Genomic DNA, 18,280 nt, shown 5'->3' on the forward strand with positions numbered 1-18,280 from the left:
AGCAGTGAGGTCAGGAGGACGCAGTGGGGGCCGGGGGGACACAGTGGGGGTTGGGGCGGAGCAGTGGGAGTCGGGGGGATGCAGTGGGGGTCGGCGGAGCAGTGGGGAGTTGTGAGGATGCAGTGGGGGCTCTGGGGATACAGTGGGGGTCGGCAGAGCAGTGGGGGGCAGGGATGCAGTGGGGGGTCAGGGTGGAGCAGTGAGGTCAGGAGGACGCAGTGGGGGCCGGGGGGACACAGTGGGATATCAGGTTTGGGGCATTGGGATGCTCCGGGCATTGGGGGCTGGGGGTGGGTATCAGCAGGGGGCCGGGGTGGGGGACGCCGCAGGGTTAATTTATTGCTCTAGGGCAGAGAGCTCAGGGGTTCAGAGCCCGATCAGCATTACCCGGTCTGTGCGCTCCGTGTCTCACGGCCTGTTTTCACACCTGTACCCGATTCTCACGGCAAAGCGTGGCCCTGCTTGGCTATTGTAGCAGCAACCGCCGGTTCCTGTCAGTAAAAGCACCTGCCTGGGGAGTGACTGCGGTGAATTCACTGGCACCGGGTTGCAGTGCCTGGCGCTGCACAGACCCCTTCCTGCGCCGACGCTCGCCGGGTGGGGCCTGCTCAGGTCCCCTCTGCTGTTGTGCCCCTCCCGGGTGCAGGCGCTGGACGGGGCTGGCGCGGGAGCAGGGCTCCTCGCACGGACCCTTTTGCTGGGGAGGGGCAGGGAGCCCTGGGGCAGCAAGGCCCGTTCCCAGCCCAGGCCCAGCAAATATGTTGGTTAAACATTTGTTAAATGGAAACTGTGAGGAAGGAGGATTAGAGGGGGCTGGGAGCCAGGACTCCTGGGTTCTATCCCTGGTTCTGGGTGGGGAGTGGGGTCCAGTGGTTGGGGGGGGGGCTGGGAGCCAGGACTCCTGGGTTCTATCCCTGGTTCTGGGTGGGGAGTGGGGTCCAGTGGTTAGAGTGGGGGGGGGGGCTGGGAGCCAGGACTCATGCCTTCCTTGCGAACCCACATGGCATGTGGCTGGAGGGCTGAGCTCCCCACAGCTGATAACAGTGCTGCGAGCTTCCTCACAGCAGTGCCCCCACAGCTGAGACTTCGTGCAGACGGGTCCTTGTGTCTCGTTACAGCAGTGCCCCCAATGGGGCGGCGAGCTCCCTGGTGGCAGTGGCTTGCTTGGGCATGGCAGGTTCTCAGCTCCAAGCCCCGTGGCTTGGGCAAAGCAGAGGCCTGGTGCTCAGGGGAGAAGGCTGGGGGCAGTGGAAAGCAGCCGGGTGGTCCTGACCCATGAAGCAGACGGTTTGTTGCAGGGATTTGATAGCGGCTGCTCAGGGAGGCTACAGGACAGGGAACTGCCCTGCTAGGCTGCGGGTTCAAATCCGGCCCTAGGAGGGTGGTGACCAGAGCCCATTACTATCTCATTGTGAGGTGAGTTTTCTGGGGTTCAACCCGCTGCCCCCACCATCCGACCCGACCCCGAGACCAGCTGGCCCCTGGCTAGCAGCTCCTGGGACACACGCTCCCCTCTGCCCCAGTGGATTTTGTGTGCCATGATCCCAGTGGAGTAGACCCCCCCACACACACACACCCCGCACAGAGAAACCAGCCTGAGCCGAAGGCACCAGAGGGCAGTGGTGGGGTTGGGGGGATGCTGCGGGGGCTGCCGAGGGGTCCCAGCCCAGCTGGCCTTGACCATCTACATTCCTTGCTGCAGTGCCCCTCCCCCGACCACCTCCAGGCAGGGGGGCCACTGTCAGCCTCTCCCCTCCCCCTCCCCCCCCCGCTGACCTGGGGTGAGGAACATTCCCAGGGAGCGCAGGCCCCAGATCTGCCAGAGGCTGCACAGACATTAGCCAGGGAGGGTGCATCACCCTGCCCCCCCCCCCCGGACCTGCCTCGCCCCCCCCATTTCAAACTGCACCGGACCCCCCCTCCCCCCGAGACCAGAGTGGGGCAGTGCTTCTGCAGGGGAAACCCCGCACACCCGCCAGTGCCCCCCGGGCCTTCGGCAGGACCGACGGGCAGCAAATGTAAACACGAACCCGGTGGGTGCCCTTTGCATGGCAGGCGGGTGGCCTGTGGAACTCACAGCCACTGGGCGTGAGAGGGGAGGAGAGCTGGGCGGGGTCAGGCTGTTGTGCATGCAGACGCCCTCTCTCACGGGGAATGAGGCAACCCCGACCTGGTGGGGCAGGGGCCTCCCCTCTGGGCCGCCCAGGGGTGGTGCATTTCCTCTGCAGCAGTGGGGGACGGGCAGCGGGCTAGAGGGACCCTCCTGGGAGCCAGGATGCCGAGCCAGGGGCCCCCAGCTCAGGGCCCAGCCCCCCGGGCAGAGACCCCAGCAGAGTGTGCTGGGATTCCGGGGGCAGATGAGCCGGGCAGCAGGGTGTGGGAGACAGCCTTGGCCATGGGGCTGGCGGGTCACTGAGTGTGGAAGCCTCATGCAGTCTACCCCCGCCCCCCCCTGGGGCAGGGCTGAGGGGCGTCAATGGGGGGGCTGCACCTGCCCTGGGGAGGCCCCGCTTGCCAGCATCCTGCTCCCCTAGCAGCTGAGGCGGGACACTCCCAGGGAGCTGCAGGCTCTGACTCACGCTGCAAACACACAGGCCCTGCCCTGACCTCAGCCTGCCCTGCAGCCCAGCCCAACCTCCAGCGCGGGGGGGGGGGGGGGGGATTGTACAGAGTGCAGGGCTGTGTGTGTGTACCATGAGCAGGGCTCTATGTGTGTGCATACAGTGTGCAAGGCTCTGTGTGCAGTGTGCACATGTAGTGTACAGTGTGCAGTGAGTGGGCACTGGGGAGCTCTGTGTGCAGTGAGTGATGCCCTTGGGGGGCTCTGTGTGTGTACAGTGTGCAGTGAGTGGGGCTCTGTGTGCAGTGAGTGGGGCTCGGGGGGGTAGGGGGCTCTGTGTGCAGTGAGGGGGCTCGGGGGGGTTGGGGGCTCTGTGTGCAGTGAGGGGGCTCGGGGGGGTTGGGGGCTCTGTGTGCAGTGAGGGGGGCTCGGGGGGGTTGGGGGCTCTGTGTGCAGTATGTGGGGCTCGGGGCTCTGTGTGCAGTGAGAGAGGCTTGGGGGGGCTCTGTGTGCAGTGAGTGGGGCTCGGGGGGGTTGGGGGCTCTGTGTGCAATGAGGGAGGCTCGGGGGGGCTGTGTGCAGTGAGTGGGGCTCAGGGGGGGCTGGGGGCTCTGTGTGCAGTGAGAGGGGCTTGGGGGGCTCTGTGTGCACTGAGTGGGGTTCGGGGGGAGTTGGGGGCTCTGTGTGCAGTGAGAGGGGCTTGGGGGGGCTCTGTGTGCAGTGAGTGGGGTTCGGGGGGAGTTGGGGGCTCTGTGTGCAGTGAGAGGGGCTTGGGGGGCTCTGTGTGCAGTGAGTGGGGCTCGGGGGGGCTCTGTGTGCAGTGAGAGGGGCTCGGGGGGGCTCTGTGTGCAGTGAGTGGGGTTCGGGGGGAGTTGGGGGCTCTGTGTGCAGTGAGAGAGGCTCAGGGGGGGGCTCTGTGTGCAGTGAGAGGGGCTCGGGGGGGGCTCTGTGTGCAGTGAGTGGGGTTCGGGGGGAGTTGGGGGCTCTGTGTGCAGTGAGAGGGGCTCGGGGGGGGCTCTGTGTGCAGTGAGAGGGGCTCGGGGGGGGGGCTCTGTGTGCAGTGCACTCATGCCTTGGGGGAGGAGGGAACCCCGGAGCCCCGACTCCCAGACTGCAGTTGAAGTGCACTGACCCACCTGCAGTGACACAACCCAGGCATCCTGGCTCCCAGCCGGCGGGTGCCCAGCCTGGCTGCCCACTGCGCAGGTGTGGCCATGCCCAGCCCCAGAGGTACCCCTCTCCGCCCGTGTGCGTCCACACTGCAAGGCGCAGTGCGCCACCTGCTGGGGGAGAGTGGCATTGGCAGCTCCCCCCACCCATATCCCAGCGGGGCGCAGGGCCGGGGCCGCTGAACGAGATGCAGTAGATCCGTCCATGGCAGAGCCAGGAGAGAACCCAGGAGTCCTGGCTCCCAGCCCCCTCCTCCTCCAACTCACTAGACCCCACGCCCCTTCCGGAGCCGGGGATAGAACCCAGGAGTCCTGGCTCCCAGCTTCCTCCTTCTCTAACTCACTAGACCCCACGCTCCTCCGGAGCTGGGGATAGAACCCAGGAGTCCTGGCTCCCAGCCCCCACCTCCTCCAACCCACTAGACCCCACGCCCCTCCCGGAGCCGGAGATAGAACCCAGGAGTCCTGGCTCCCAGCTTCCTCCTTCTCTAACCCACTAGACCCCACGCCCCTCCTGGAGCTGGGGATAGAACCCAGGAGTCCTGGCTCCCAGCCCCCTCCTCCTCCAACCCACTAGACCCCACGCCCCTCCCGGAGCCGGGGATAGAACCCAGGAGTCCTGGCTCCTCGTAATGTGTTCTAACCACTCGACAGCCCTGCCATGGGGAGGGATGATCTCACTGCACTATGGCCAGATGTGCGAGGGCCCCAGCAGAGCCAGGGAAGGGGAGGCTCTGAGAGCAGGGGAGAGGCTCCCTCACTCCCTCGAGGCAGGTCCAGGTGGCAGGGTTGGGAGGGAGGCTGGGGCTAATAATCAATACCCAGCTCTTATCTAGCACCTCTCACCCAGGGATCCCAAAGCACTTTACAGAAGGGGAAACTGAGGCATAGAGAAGGGACCAGCACTTGCCCCAGGTCACCCAGCAGAACAGGGGATAGAATCCACGGCTCCGGAGTGCCAATCCGGCAATGCAGCAGCACCGAGTGGCAGAGGGGTGCAGCGCCTGTGTGTCCCTCTGGCTGCCGTGGGGTGCACCCCACGGACCCTGCCACAGTAAGCCAGGGGCAAGCTGGCTCCCCGGGGTGGGGGGTTCTGCTCTGGGCAAGCAGCACCCCAGGGGCTGGAGCAACCTGCCTGTATGCAGCGACTGGGCCAGGCCGAGCTGGGGACGGGGCGGGGGGGGGGGGCAGCCGATGGTCACATGGGGAACTTTGTTCCTGCCTTATCCCTTACTCACGCTGCAGGGGAGCCTCCTCCTACTGCATTGCGCCCTCTCCACTTGTGCAGCGTGACCCCCCTGCACATCTCCCGCTAATGCACCACGACCCCTGCATGCACGTCACCCCTGCTAATGCACCACAGCCCCTATGCACATCTGCCGCTAATGCACCACGACCCCCACATGCACATCACCCCCGCTAATGCACCACAGCCCCCCTGCACATCTCTCACTAATGCACCACGACCCCCGCATGCACGTCACCCCCGCTAATGCACCACAGCCCCCCATGCACATCTGCCGCTAATGCACTATGACCCCTGCATGCACGTCACCCCTGCTAATGCACCACGACCCCTGCATGCACGTCACCCCCACTAATGCACCACAGCCCCCATGCACATCTGCCGCTAATGCACCACGACCCCCACATGCACATCACCCCCGCTAATGCACCACAGCCCCCTTGCACATCTCCCACTAATGCACCACGACCCCCGCATGCACGTCACCCCCGCTAATGCACCACAGCCCCCCATGCACATCTGCCACTAATGCACGTCACCCCTGCTAATGCACCACGACCCCTGCATGCACGTCACCCCCGCTAATGCACCACGACCCCTGCATGCACGTCACCCCTGCTAATGCACCACAGCCCCCATACGCATCTGCCGCTAATGCACCACGACCCCCACATGCACATCACCCCCGCTAATGCACCACAGCCCCCTTGCACATCTCCCACTAATGCACCATGACCCCCGCATGCACGTCAGCCCGCTAATGCACCACAGCCCCCCATGCACATCTGCCGCTAATGCACTATGACCCCTGCATGCACGTCACCCCGCTAATGCACCACAGACCCCCATGCACATCTCCCACTAATGCACCACGACCCCTGCAAGCACGTCACCCCCACTAATGCACCATGACCCCTGCATGCACGTCACCCCTGCTAATGCACCACAGCCCCCATGCACATCTCCCGCTAATGCACCACGACCCCTGCATGCACATCACCCCCGCTAATGCACCATGACCCCTGCATGCACGTCACCCCCACTAATGCACCACGACCCCCACATGCACATCACCCCCGCTAATGCACCACAGCCCCCTTGCACATCTCCCACTAATGCACCACGACCCCCGCATGCACGTCACCCCCGCTAATGCACCACAGCCCCCTTGCACATCTCCCACTAATGCACCACGACCCCTGCATGCACGTCACCCCCGCTAATGCACCACAGCCCCATGCACATCTCCCACTAATGCACCACGGGCCCCCCATGCACATCATCCCATGCACATCTGCTAATGCACCATGACCCCCCTGGACATCTCCTGCTAATGCATCATGACCCCCCATGCACGTCACCCTGCTAATGCACCACAGCCCCCCCATGCACATCTCCCGCTAATGCACCACAGCCCCCCCCAACACACTGGCACCTCACCATCATGAATCTCAGCCTCCCTATTCACGCTCCAGCCCCCGCGTGTCCCACTCCCACGCTGATGTGACCCCCCCATACAGACGCATCATCCCCCGGGTAACAGCCCCACCCCAGCGCCCCCAGGCATGCACAAGACCCACGATGCTTCACACCCTCAGCTCCCCTAATGCACCCCCAATGCAGCCCCCCTTGCACTTCCCCTCCCCCACTAGTGCAGCAATCCCCCCCCCCCCCATGCATTGCTGCAGCTGCTGCCATGGAGATGGGTTGCTGATCTCGCGAGGTTTGCTGCCCCCCCTCTCCCCAGAGTTAGGCGAGAGCTCTCGCGAGATCCCCGGGTGCGTGCACGGGGCCTGCTGCTTCCGGCTGGGGGGGAGGGGGGTCGGTGCAGAGTCAGCTGGGGAGGAGGGGGCGGGAGGAAGAGCGCGAGCCGGAGCAGGTAGGTGCGGGGTGCAGGGGCCTGGGGAGTAGCAGGCCAGCCCCCTGGGGGGCCCATGCAATGGGGCTCGTACTCCGGGGGGGCACGCTCAGTGGGGTGCATGGGGAGTAGCAGGCCAGCCCCCTGGGGGGCCCATGCAATGGGGCTCGTACTCCGGGGGGGGGGGCACGCTCAGTGGGGTGCATGGGGGGGAGCAGGCCAGCCCCCTGGGGGCGGGGTGTGGGGCATGCAATGGGGCCCGTACTCCGGGGGGGCACGCTCAGTGGGGTGCATGGGGGGGAGCAGGCCAGCCCCCTGGGGGGCCCATGCAATGGGGCCCGTACTCCGGGGGGGCACGCTCAGTGGGGTGCATGGGAGGGAGCAGGTCAGCCCCCTGGGGGGGGGCATGCAATGGGGCTCGTACTCCGGGGGGGGCACGCTCAGTGGCGTTCACGGGAGTAGCAGGCCAGCCCCCTGGGGGCCCCATGCAATGGGGCTCGTACTCCGGGGGGGCACGCTCAGTGGGGTGCATGGGAGGGAGTAGGCCAGCCCCCTGGGGGCGGGGTGTGGGGCATGCAATGGGGCCCGTACTCCGGGGGGGGCACGCTCAGTGGGGTTCATGGGGGGAGCAGGCCTGATCCCCCGGCAGGGTGGGGGTTTGGGTGCAGGCCATCTGGGGGTGCACGGGCTGCAGTGGGGCCTGTTACCTGGAGGGGCTGGTGGGGGCAGCCGGCCCGCCCGTGTCACTGAGCCTGGGGAGCCCTGGGAGTGGGGGTGTCTCAGACCCAGCGGAGGAGCTGGACCCAGGCGTCCCTTGCCCCAGGGCCCCATCCAGAGTGGGGTGTCTGGGGGGGCGGTGTGCCTCGGGGAGAGTGGGGAGCCTAGCTGGGGGCCAGCGTCCCGACGGGGGCAGCAGGCCTTGCCCCCCTGCTGCCGGGGGAGGCTGGTTTTGGGGTCCTATTTGCAGACCCCAATAGTGGAAGGGGCTGAGAGCCAAGTGGGGGGGGCAGGGCCCTTCCAAAGAGTGGGCGCAGCCCCATTCTCTGAGCAGGGTCCCCCCTGAGGCTTGGGGGCTACCTCCCCCCCCCGAGGGGCCCTTCTTTCCCGGGGTGGGGGCAGTAGGGCCTGGGGTCTTGCCCCCATGCTGACCAGAGAGTGAACCCCCTGTGGGTTTTCCTGGGGGGGAGCTCCCCCCATTATCACTTGTGAAGTGTTGGGGGTGGAAGGCAGGGAGCGTTGTCGTGCTTCATTATTAGTCATTTTGGGTGGGTGGGTCACAGCCCTGGGAGTCCTGGCGGCTGCTGGGAGGGCCCAGTGCTCTGGGGCGGGGGGGGGGGGGCTCATGGGTCTGGAGCATCTGGGCCCAGGGGCGTCTGAGGGGGGCCCTGGCAGTGCCATGGGCAGGCTGTAGAGGTGAAGGATCAGGCGCTGGCGTGGGCGGGCAGGGGGGCGCTGATACCCCGAGGGCAGGGAATGGCCTAAAAGGCCAGCGAGAGAGTAATGGTCTGGAAAGGTGAGAGGTGCCGGTGCCCCCTTCCCCTGCGCAGGTCCCATGTACAGGCATAGGGGAAGTGGGGGGCTGGGAGCCAGGATTCCTGGGTTCAGTTCCCAGCTCTGGGAGGGGAGGGGAGTGGGGTCTAGTGGCTGGAGGCTGGGAATTCTTCTGTTGACGCCGTGGCCTTGGGCAAGTCCCTGTCTCAGTGCCTCAGTTTCCCCATCTGTGTTAAGGCTGGTCTGGACCCACCTCCTGGGGGCTGCGGTTGGCAGGCGCTGGGGGAAGTCCTGTTTTGATTGGCTAGCACAGCGTTAGGAGCCTGTGCAATGGACCCCCTCCCCACAGTGGACCCCCCCAGCCCTGCGTGTGCTGCTCCTGCTGTGACCCTGCTGCCGGTGCCTTGGGGGCCGACACTCCATGGAGGGGGAGCGAGGGCAGCTGAGTCAGCTGGCCCTGGTGGGCGCTGGGCACGGCCTGGCACGGCTGCCCCCCGGCTCTGCCTTTCAGTATTGTGACGCAGGGAGAAAGGTCCCTTGTGTGGTGCACAAAACCAGCCTGTGGCGCTGCCCTGGGCTCCGGGCCGATCCTTCTCACCGATTGCCGGCGGGTCTCCCCTCTGTCCCCAGCCATGGGGCTGGGTAGCCTGAAGCCAATGGGCCAGCAGGGCCCCTGACTGTCGCTGCTGGCCATGGCTGTCGAACACATGGGGATCAGGGCTGGGTCAGCCAGGCATCGAGCCGGGACTCGGGGCCTGAGCCACCCAATGCCCCGCCCGACCCAGCCCTGCCATGGAGCTGAGCTCCTGGGGCCCGCGCCCCCTTGCAGCCGGGCCCGCTGGGAGCTCCCGTCTCTGCAGGCGCCTGACGCCGGCCGGTCTTGCCCTTCCCGTTGCCCAGGAACCGCGAGCGAGCCGGCCCTGGGAGCCCCTGCACCGCGCCCCCCGCCGCCACCATGGGCAACATCTTCGGGAACCTGCTGAAGAGCCTGATCGGCAAGAAGGAGATGCGCATCCTGATGGTGGGGCTGGACGCGGCCGGGAAGACCACCATCCTCTACAAGCTGAAGCTGGGCGAGATCGTCACCACCATCCCCACCATCGGTAGGGCCGGGAGCCGGGCCGCGGCCCCTGGGGGCTCCCATCAGCCGGCCCGGCCATGGGGACGGGGACTCCCATGTCACGGGCGTGGTCCTGTGAGCACACAGCCCCACGTGCTGGCCTGGGGGGGCAGGAGGAAAGGACCAGCTGACCCATAACGGGCCTGGGCCCTGGCTGGTGTCTAGCGTTGTTTGGCTCCCCATAGACCATTTCATCAGGACTCCTAGGTTCTCTCCCTGGCTCTGGGAGGGGAGTGGGGTCTAGTGGGTAGAGCGGGGGGGCTGGGAACCAGGACTCCTGGGTTCTCTCCCTGGCTCTGAGAGGGGAGTGGGGGCTGGTGGTTAGTGTGTGTGGGGGAGCCAGGAGTCCTGGGTTCTCTCCCGGCTCTGGGAGGGGAGTGGGGTCTAGTGGTTAGAGGGGAGGAGTTGGGAGTTACAACGCCTGGGTTCTTTGCCCAGCTTTGCTGCCATCTGAACATGGAGGCAAGCTGCTGACCTCTGTGCCTCAATTTCCCCATCTGAACCTGCACCGCCCTGCCCCCCTCCCTGCCTCAGTTTCTTTGCCCATTGAGAAGCTCCTGTGTGAGATGAGTTTGCTGGGTCTCAGTCCAGTGCCTGGACACCCTGCGGAAGTGCCCGAGGCAAAGAGGGTTGAGCCCCCACTGGGGGCAGGGCTGGCTGCCCCCCCCCCTACTGTGGCTAACCCCCCCGCCCCCTTTGCAGGGTTCAACGTGGAGACTGTCGAGTACAAGAACATCAGCTTCACTGTGTGGGACGTGGGCGGCCAGGACAAGATCCGGCCCCTGTGGCGGCACTACTTCCAGAACACCCAGGGTACGGTGGGCAGAGCCCCCTCTCTCCTGGGGGGCCTTCCCTCCCCCCAGTGATAGTCTAGGGCTGGCTGAGTATATGTGGGGGGAGGGAGGGTTAGAAGGTTTCTCTTTCTCCTGCTCCCAGGGTGACCAGATCACAACACTCATATATCGGGACACAAATATCGGTGTTGTCAGCCCCGCCCACAGTCCAGCCCTGCTCCTCCCAGGCTCCGCCTCTACTCTGCCCCAGGTCCCGCCCCCTCCCCGCTCGTGCCCCCCCCCCCCACTGCACCCTTCCTCATCCCCTGGCCCCCTGCTGGCTTGCTGCGTCCCTCCTCAGTCCCCCACCCACTGCTCGCCCGCCACTCGCCTCTTCGCCCCCCCGCCCACCACTCACGCGTACTGTGCCGATTTCCCCTCTGCCGGGTGGGTGCTCACCCACCCCCCGCCTCTTCCCCTCAAGCATCCGCCCTCGCTCCGCCCCCATTCCACCCCCTTCCCCCAAGTCCCCGCCCCTGCCCTGCCTCCTCCCCTGAGTGCCCCGCTTTCATGTTCCCGCTCCGCCCCCTCCCTCCTGGGCAAACAGCTGTTAGGCGGCGGGAAGCGCTGGGAGGGGGGGAGTAGCGGGGATGCGACGGGATGGGGGGAGAAGGAGGCGAGGAGGGGGAGCTTGGCTGCAGTTTTTCCCCGTGGGTGCTCCGGGGCTGGAGCACCCACGGGGTCAGGGCCTCCCTCCCGCTTGCCTCCTTACCCGAATATTGGGACAAATGGCATCTGGTCACCCTACCTGCTCCCCCCCTCCCCTGCCATGGTGTGAGTGGGTGGGGGGAAGAGAATTGGTGAATGACTTTGTTCAACCCCCCATTAGAGGGGTGGGGTGGTGAGGAGGGGTTTGGGGGTGCACGGTCACCCCCCGAGAAGGGGTGGTGAGGAGGGGTTTGGGGGTGCACGGTCACCCCCCGAGAAGGGGTGGTGAGGAGGGGTTTGGGGGTGCACTGTCACCCCCCAAGGTGGGGTGGTGAGGAGGGGTTTGGGGGTGCACTGTCACACACAGCCCCGGAGTGGGGTGAGGCTCCCTAGCTGGGGGTCTGAATTGCCCCCCCCCAGTGCCCGGTGTCAGTGCCCTCCCTCCACCCCCCAGGGCTGATCTTCGTGGTGGACAGCAATGACCGGGAGCGGGTGAACGAGGCGCGCGAGGAGCTGATGCGGATGCTGGCCGAGGACGAGCTGCGGGACGCCGTGCTCCTCGTCTTCGCCAACAAGCAGGTGGGTGTCGTCCCAGGGCCCCTCCAGCCTCGGCCGCCCTGGGGCTGAATTCTCCGTGGTGTCTGTAACCCCCCCTCTGCCCCCCAGGACCTGCCCAACGCCATGAACGCGGCGGAGATCACGGACAAGCTGGGCCTGCATTCCCTGCGTCACCGCAACTGGTACATCCAGGCCACGTGCGCCACCAGCGGCGACGGGCTCTACGAAGGCCTGGACTGGCTGGCCAACCAGCTGAAGAACAAGAAGTGAGCGAGAGCCGCCCGCCCCCCGCGCCGCGAGGGGCCGGGCGGAGCCGCCCTTCTGCCCCCCCCTCTCAGGCTGGCAGGACCCGTCGGCTCTCCCCCTCCCCCTCTCGTTGGGTTTTGCTTTCTTTCCGGCACCGGTTGCTGTGGGTTTGATTTGGGGTCTTGGTTCTGGTCCCTCCCCTCCCCCGGGGTTTGCACGGATCTCGGTGTGTGTGCGCGTGTGATGAATATATCGATATATAAATATTTATGGGGGGCGGGGGGCATCTGCTTCCGTGCCGGGGCGGCCCCCTGCCGCCGGGGCGGCCCCCTGCCGCCGGGGCGGGGGGCAGCGACTGCCCCGCGTGTAGCAGTGGCCTTTCTTTTGTGTTGTTTTTATGTTGTTCTTGGTGCCCTGTGACGTGACACGGAGGTAAATTCCTCAAGGCAGCTTTAAGCTTCTGTGTAGGGGGGCTGCTGGTCTGTGCTGGGGGGGAGGGGACACTGCAGGGGGAGGGGGCAGCTGGGGGAGTCGTTTCTGGGTCTCATCCCGTTCCATCTTTCATCTGGGTGGTGGTGCTGGTGGGGGGGGGTTGGTATCACTTGCTAGGGCAGCGCCCCCTGCTGGCAACGTGGCCCTTTCCCCAGCCTCCCCCCGCACCACACTACAGGCACAAGGCGGGGCTGGCAGAGCTGGTGGGGACCGGCCAGTGCAGTCTCTGTGCAAGGGAGGTGAACATTCCCGAGGGGGGCGCAGGGGGGCTGTGGATTCAGTGGCAGAATCGGGACCATGGTGGAAATTGCCCCTCCAGCCTCGCGCCCCCCCCCTCCCCCCAGAGTTTCAGACGGTGCCGGACCCAGCGTCCCCGTGCACTTCCCTGTGTCTCCACTGGGGCGGCACCCACAGCTGCTAAATGACTCCCCCAAGGTCGCCCCAGAGCAAGGGCCCCAGGTTCACCCCCCCACACACCAAATCATGTCACTTCAAGAGGCAGGATTCCTCCCCCTGCAGCAGCCCCCCCATGTTCCCCAGTGCTCGCCTCCTCGGCAACCGTGGGGGGCTGGAGGGCACTCCTGTTATCACGACCGCCTGCGGTGGGGACACCCCGAGAGGCGCCTGTTGGGCTGAGCAGGGATTTAGGGGAGATGCATCAGGGACCCCCGCTGCCCCCTGGACTTGCCCACAGCAGAGGGATGGTAGCCCTGGGGATCCTGTCCCCCAGGGGCCGGCGGTGGGAGCGCATTAGCTCAGGTTGGGCTGGGAAATTAGTGGCTGTTTCTCGGTGGGCTGGTTAGCAAGGAGTGTATTAATTTTTCCTTTGTACCCGCCCCCCCCAGCAGTCATGCATGTGACCCCCCCCCATCCCTCTCCCCCAAGATGGAGGGAAATTGGGCCTCACCCACTCCCCCGGCTTGGGGAGCCCCCTAACCAGCCAGCAGGGGCCAGCGATTCGCAAGTGACCCCCCCCCCCCCCCCCGTGTGCAGCACAGTGATTGTAACGAGAACACACACACACACACACCCCGGGCGGACGGACGGACGGACTGTCAGCTCCTCCCCAGCACATGTATTTATACCCCCGGTCTCTGCTTGGTGTGACATGTTGCCCGTGGTTCTGCCCTGGGACGTGGCCCGTGTGTATAGCACCACCTGCCCCCCCCCCCCCCCGGCTCTCGGGATGTTGGATACACGAGGACCCCTGTACCCCCATTGAATATTAAACATGTTTTATGTAGTGCTGGCCCTGTGTCGCTTCTTTCACCTCCCCGGGGCTGCCAGAGGAACTGACACCCCCAACTACTCTCTCAGGCGGGGGGGAGCCAGGACTCCTGGGTTCTCTCCCCTGCTCTGGGAGGGGAGTGAGGGTCTAGTGGGTTAGAGCGGGGGGGGGGGGGGGCTGGGACTCCCCATCGCACCTGGGCTGAGCTGGGACGTGGCCCGGATCTGGTGCCCTCACCCCCCACCCCCATCAGTGCCAGTGAAGCCAGGTCCCCTGGGCTGAGCTGGGACGTGGCCCGGATCTGGTGCCCTCACCCCCCACCCCCATCAGTGCCAGTGAAGCCAGGTCCCCTGCGCGGGCTGGGGAAGGGGTGATGGACAGCTTGGGGCTGACTTTAATTAGAAACAGCTTAGGGGAGCGATGGTGCTTCTGGGGCAGGGAGATCCGGAGCCAGAGAGAAGCTTTACCCCCCCCACACTCCCCCCAGTCCTGTATTTAAGGGGATATTGGCTGAAATGGTAAATCCCATTAGCTCTAATCCTGGCGGGGGGAGGCGGATTGTGCCCGTTCCACACTCTGATTTGAAACAAGTGGGGGCAGGCACTGAATCCTCGCCCCCGCCCTGGGCCGGGGGGGATGGGGCACAGGACTTGGCAGCTGGCCCTGTGGCTCTGGAAGAGAGGGGCCCCGGTGCAGGACGCCTGGGTTCTGCCCCGCCAGCTCTGCTGCATATTGACGGTGTGATCCTGAGCCCCGGGGAGGGGCCCTGCAGGTTCTGCCATTCGCACTGCTCGAGCCCAGTCACCCCCCTTGCTGGATGCAACCACCCTGCACCCTCCAGCCACGCAGCCTCGGCCCCATGAGTGCTGGGCCCCCAGCCGAGCCGAGCCCTGCGGCAGGACAGGCGGGACGTTTCGGAGCGGCATGAAGTTTGGACAGCCCCTGGGGGGCGAGGCTGCGCTCTCGGGGGGGCAGCAGTGGGTAGAGCGGGTGCCAGGTGGTGGTGGGTAAATGGAAACTCCACCCATGTGTCCTAAGAACACAGACATGGGAAGAGACGGCCCCTGCCCTGCCCGGGATTCGGGGCTCATGAGCTGCGCGGTACAGATGGGCACCAGTCCCTGCTCGGTTTCCGGGGTAGAGCGGTGGTGGTGTGGGCAGTGGGGCCGTACTGCTGCAGGGATGGCATTGCCAGGGCTGTTAATAGTGCGGATGAGCCCAAAGTGCCTTGGCCAGGCTCCTGCTGGGAGCTGCCTCCAGTCTCCTGGGGCCCAGGCCGGTGCCTCCACTAGGGCAGGTCAAACCCGCCTGTCCGGAGCATCGCCTGTGGGTTCTGCGGGGGTGGGGGGAGGCCAGGCCAGGCCAGGCTTAACCCCTGGGTTTCAATGCCGTTGCCCCTGCCGTGGGTCCTGTGGTGTCGACTTGAACCAGGCCCGAGCGGCCACTGAGCTCACCGGGGCACGCCAGCACTGGGGGAGCAAAGTGAGGGGTGGGGTGCATGGGGGGAGGAGATAGAAAGCCCCGCTTCCCCCCAAGACAGGGCAGTTGGAGCCCTGCTTGTCTGACACAAGGAGCGTTGTGCCCCCTGGGGTGAGTGACAGAGCTGGGAGAGTGGGGGTGGGTGGGGCTGGCTCTTCAGCCCAGGGTGCAGGGGAGGGAGCGCTGGGTGGGGAACGTGGGGGGGTCTCAAGATGTCACATGCCTGGGGACTGGGCCAGGGGGCACATCTGCAGGGTCTGCCAATCAGTTCCCCCCACTCAATGCTCCCCAGAGCTAGTGCTGCCCCTCAAATCCCCAGTGCTCCAAGCAGATGGTTAGAGCAGGGGGCTGGGGGCCAGGACTCCTGGGTTCTGTCCCCGGCTCTGGGAGGGGGAGGGAGTCTAGAGGGCCAGGACTCCTGGGTTCTATCCCCAGCTCTGGGAGGGGGTTTAGGGGTCCAGGAGCCAGGACTCCTGGGTTCTATTCCCGGCTCTGGGAGGGGAGTGGGGTGTAGGAGGCCAGGAGCCTGGACTCCTGGGTTCTATTCCCGGCTCTGGGAGGGGGAGGGAGTCTAGGGGGCCAGGAGCCAGGACTCCTGGGTTCTATCCCAGGTTCGGGGAGGGGAGTGGGGTGTAGGGGGCCGGGAGCCAGGACTCCTGGGTTCTATCCCCGGCTCTGGGAGGGGAGTGGGGTGTAGGGGGCCAGGAGCCAGGACTCCTGGGTTCTATCCCCAGCTCTGGGACGGGGAGGGAGTCTAGGGGGCCAGGAGCCAGGACTCCTGGGTCCTGTCCCCGGCTCGGGGAGAGGGAGGGAGTCTAGGGGGCCAGGAGCCAGGACTCCTGGGTTCTATCCCCGGCTCTGGGAGGGGGAGGGAGTCTAGGGGGCCAGGAGCCAGGACTCCTGGGTTCTATCCCCGGCTCGGGGAGGGGGAGGGAGTCTAGGGGGCCGGGAGCCAGGACTCCTGGGTTCTATCCCAGGCTCGGGGAGGGGAGTGGGGTGTAGGGGGCCAGGAGCCAGGACTCCTGGGTTCTATCCCCGGCTCGGGGAGGGGGAGGGAGTCTAGGGGGCCGGGAGCCAGGACTCCTGGGTTCTATCCCCGGCTCGGGGAGGGGGAGGGAGTCTAGGGGGCCGGGAGCCAGGACTCCTGGGTCCTGTCCCAGGCTCGGGGAGGGGGAGGGAGTCTAGGGGGCCGGGAGCCAGGACTCCTGGGTTCTATCCCCGGCTCGGGGAGGGGGAGGGAGTCTAGGGGGCCAGGAGCCAGGACTCCTGGGTTCTATCCCCGGCTCGGGGAGGGGAGTGGGGTGTAGGGAGCCAGGACTCCTGGGTTCTATCCCCGGCTCGGGGAGGGGGAGGGAGTCTAGGGGGCCGGGAGCCAGGACTCCTGGGTTCTATCCCCGGCTCGGGGAGGGGAGTGGGGTGTAGGGAGCCAGGACTCCTGGGTTCTATCCCCGGCTCGGGGAGGGGGAGGGAGTCTAGGGGGCCGGGAGCCAGGACTCCTGGGTTCTATCCCCGGCTCGGGGAGGGGGAGGGAGTCTAGGGGGCCGGGAGCCAGGACTCCTGGGTTCTATCCCCGGCTCGGGGAGGGGGAGGGAGTCTAGGGGGCCGGGAGCCAGGACTCCTGGGTTCTATCCCCGGCTCGGGGAGGGGAGTGGGGTGTAGGGGGCCGGGAGCCAGGACTCCTGGGTTCTATCCCCGTCTCGGGGAGGGGAGTGGGGTGTAGGGGGCCGGGAGCCAGGACTCCTGGGTTCTATCCCCGGCTCGGGGAGGGGGAGGGAGTCTAGGGGGCCGGGAGCCAGGACTCCTGGGTTCTATCCCCGGCTCGGGGAGGGGGAGGGAGTCTAGGGGGCCGGGAGCCAGGACTCCTGGGTTCTATCCCCGGCTCGGGGAGGGGGAGGGAGTCTAGGGGGCCAGGAGCCAGGACTCCTGGGTTCTATCCCAGGCTCGGGGAGGGGAGTGGGGTGTAGGGGGCCAGGAGCCAGGACTCCTGGGTTCTATCCCCGGCTCGGGGAGGGGGAGGGAGTCTAGGGGGCCGGGAGCCAGGACTCCTGGGTTCTATCCCCGGCTCGGGGAGGGGAGTGGGGTGTAGGGGGCCGGGAGCCAGGACTCCTGGGTTCTATCCCCGTCTCGGGGAGGGGAGTGGGGTGTAGGGGGCCGGGAGCCAGGACTCCTGGGTTCTATCCCCGGCTCGGGGAGGGGGAGGGAGTCTAGGGGGCCGGGAGCCAGGACTCCTGGGTTCTATCCCCGGCTCGGGGAGGGGAGTGGGGTGTAGGGGGCCGGGAGCCAGGACTCCTGGGTTCTATCCCCGGCTCGGGGAGGGGAGTGGGGTGTAGGGGGCCGGGAGCCAGGACTCCTGGGTTCTATCCCAGGTTCGGGGAGGGGAGTGGGGTGTAGGGGGCCGGGAGCCAGGACTCCTGGGTTCTATCCCCGGCTCTGGGAGGGGAGTGGGGTGTAGGGGGCCGGGAGCCAGGACTCCTGGGTTCTATCCCCGGCTCTGGGAGGGGAGTGGGGTGTAGGGGGCCGGGAGCCAGGACTCCTGGGTTCTATCCCCGGCTCGGGGAGGGGGAGGGAGTCTAGGGGGCCAGGAGCCAGGACTCCTGGGTTCTATCCCCGGCTCTGGGAGGGGGAGGGAGTCTAGGGGGCCGGGAGCCAGGACTCCTGGGTTCTATCCCCGGCTCGGGGAGGGGAGTGGGGTGTAGGGGGTCAGGAGCCAGGACTCCTGCTTTGATTCTGGCACTTTGTTATAAGCCTGCAGCAGCTGTGAGGTGACAGGGCCCGATCCTGTGTCCCTTCCTGGCAGCAGCCTTTGCTCAGGGGTCTGCTGGGACCCTACTGCCGGAGCCTCCCCCTCCCCGCTCCCGGCTGGAGGCTGGGGCCGGTTTCCCACCAGCCCATCCATCTCACATTGTCTCTGGGCAGGGGAGGGGGCCCAGCCCCGAGCCGCCCCAGCCCCCGTAATCCCATTACAGCCTCACGGCCCGAGCCGCCAACCCGTCTTCGCCACATCACGGCAACGGGGGCTGGTATGTGGGTGCAGGTGGCGGGGCCGCGGCCGGGGAATGACAGGCGTGGCCCAGACAATGGGACCAGCGTCCCGGCGGGGGAATAGCTGGCATGCCGATCCCGTCGCCCTGGGAGCCAGCCCCACAGCCCAGCCCACGCTCTGGCCCCCCGCGGCGCCTTGTGGTGCTGGGTGGCCCCACACCCCCGTGCTGCAGGGAGACGGGCAGGCTCCCAGCCAGCCGCTGACCCAGCTGGACGCTGCTCGGCCTGGCAAAGCTGGTGCCCACAGGCCGGAGCACGAGCCTTCAGCTGAGCCCAACCTGAGCTGGCTCCTCCGCCCAGCCCTAGAGCT

At 66.7% G+C, this 18,280-nt stretch overlaps 1 protein-coding gene across 3 annotated transcripts; it reads left to right on the forward strand.

Annotated features, from left to right (window-relative positions):
* The first annotated feature begins 9,279 nt into the window (after nt 1-9,279).
* ARF3 (ADP ribosylation factor 3) lies at nt 9,280-11,753 on the forward strand. Of its 3 annotated transcripts, none has more exons than XM_065419129.1 (4): nt 9,280-9,427; nt 10,147-10,257; nt 11,380-11,504; nt 11,592-11,753. In XM_065419129.1, exons 1-4 carry the CDS (start codon nt 9,280-9,282, stop codon nt 11,751-11,753), a joined length of 546 nt encoding a protein of 181 aa, XP_065275201.1. The 3 variants fall into 3 exon arrangements, with proteins under 3 accessions (XP_065275201.1, XP_065275202.1, XP_065275203.1); XM_065419130.1 differs by having other exon boundaries at nt 11,380-11,477; nt 11,622-11,753; XM_065419131.1 differs by lacking the exon at nt 10,147-10,257.
* Nucleotides 11,754-18,280: the final 6,527 nt, after the last annotated feature.

This window comes from Emys orbicularis, chromosome 19, assembly GCF_028017835.1.
Source record: "Emys orbicularis isolate rEmyOrb1 chromosome 19, rEmyOrb1.hap1, whole genome shotgun sequence".
NCBI lineage: Eukaryota > Metazoa > Chordata > Testudines > Emydidae > Emys > Emys orbicularis.

Bases quoted from the DNA above. Each gene is read 5' to 3' on its own strand.
- ARF3 (XM_065419129.1), top strand. From the start codon at position 9,280: ATGGGCAACATCTTCGGGAACCTGCTGAAGAGCCTGATCGGCAAGAAG. The intron at 9,428-10,146 runs GTAGGGCCGGGA...CCCCCTTTGCAG, and splicing joins CACCACCATCCCCACCATCG to GGTTCAACGTGGAGACTGTC. The intron at 10,258-11,379 runs GTACGGTGGGCA...TCCACCCCCCAG, and splicing joins CTACTTCCAGAACACCCAGG to GGCTGATCTTCGTGGTGGAC.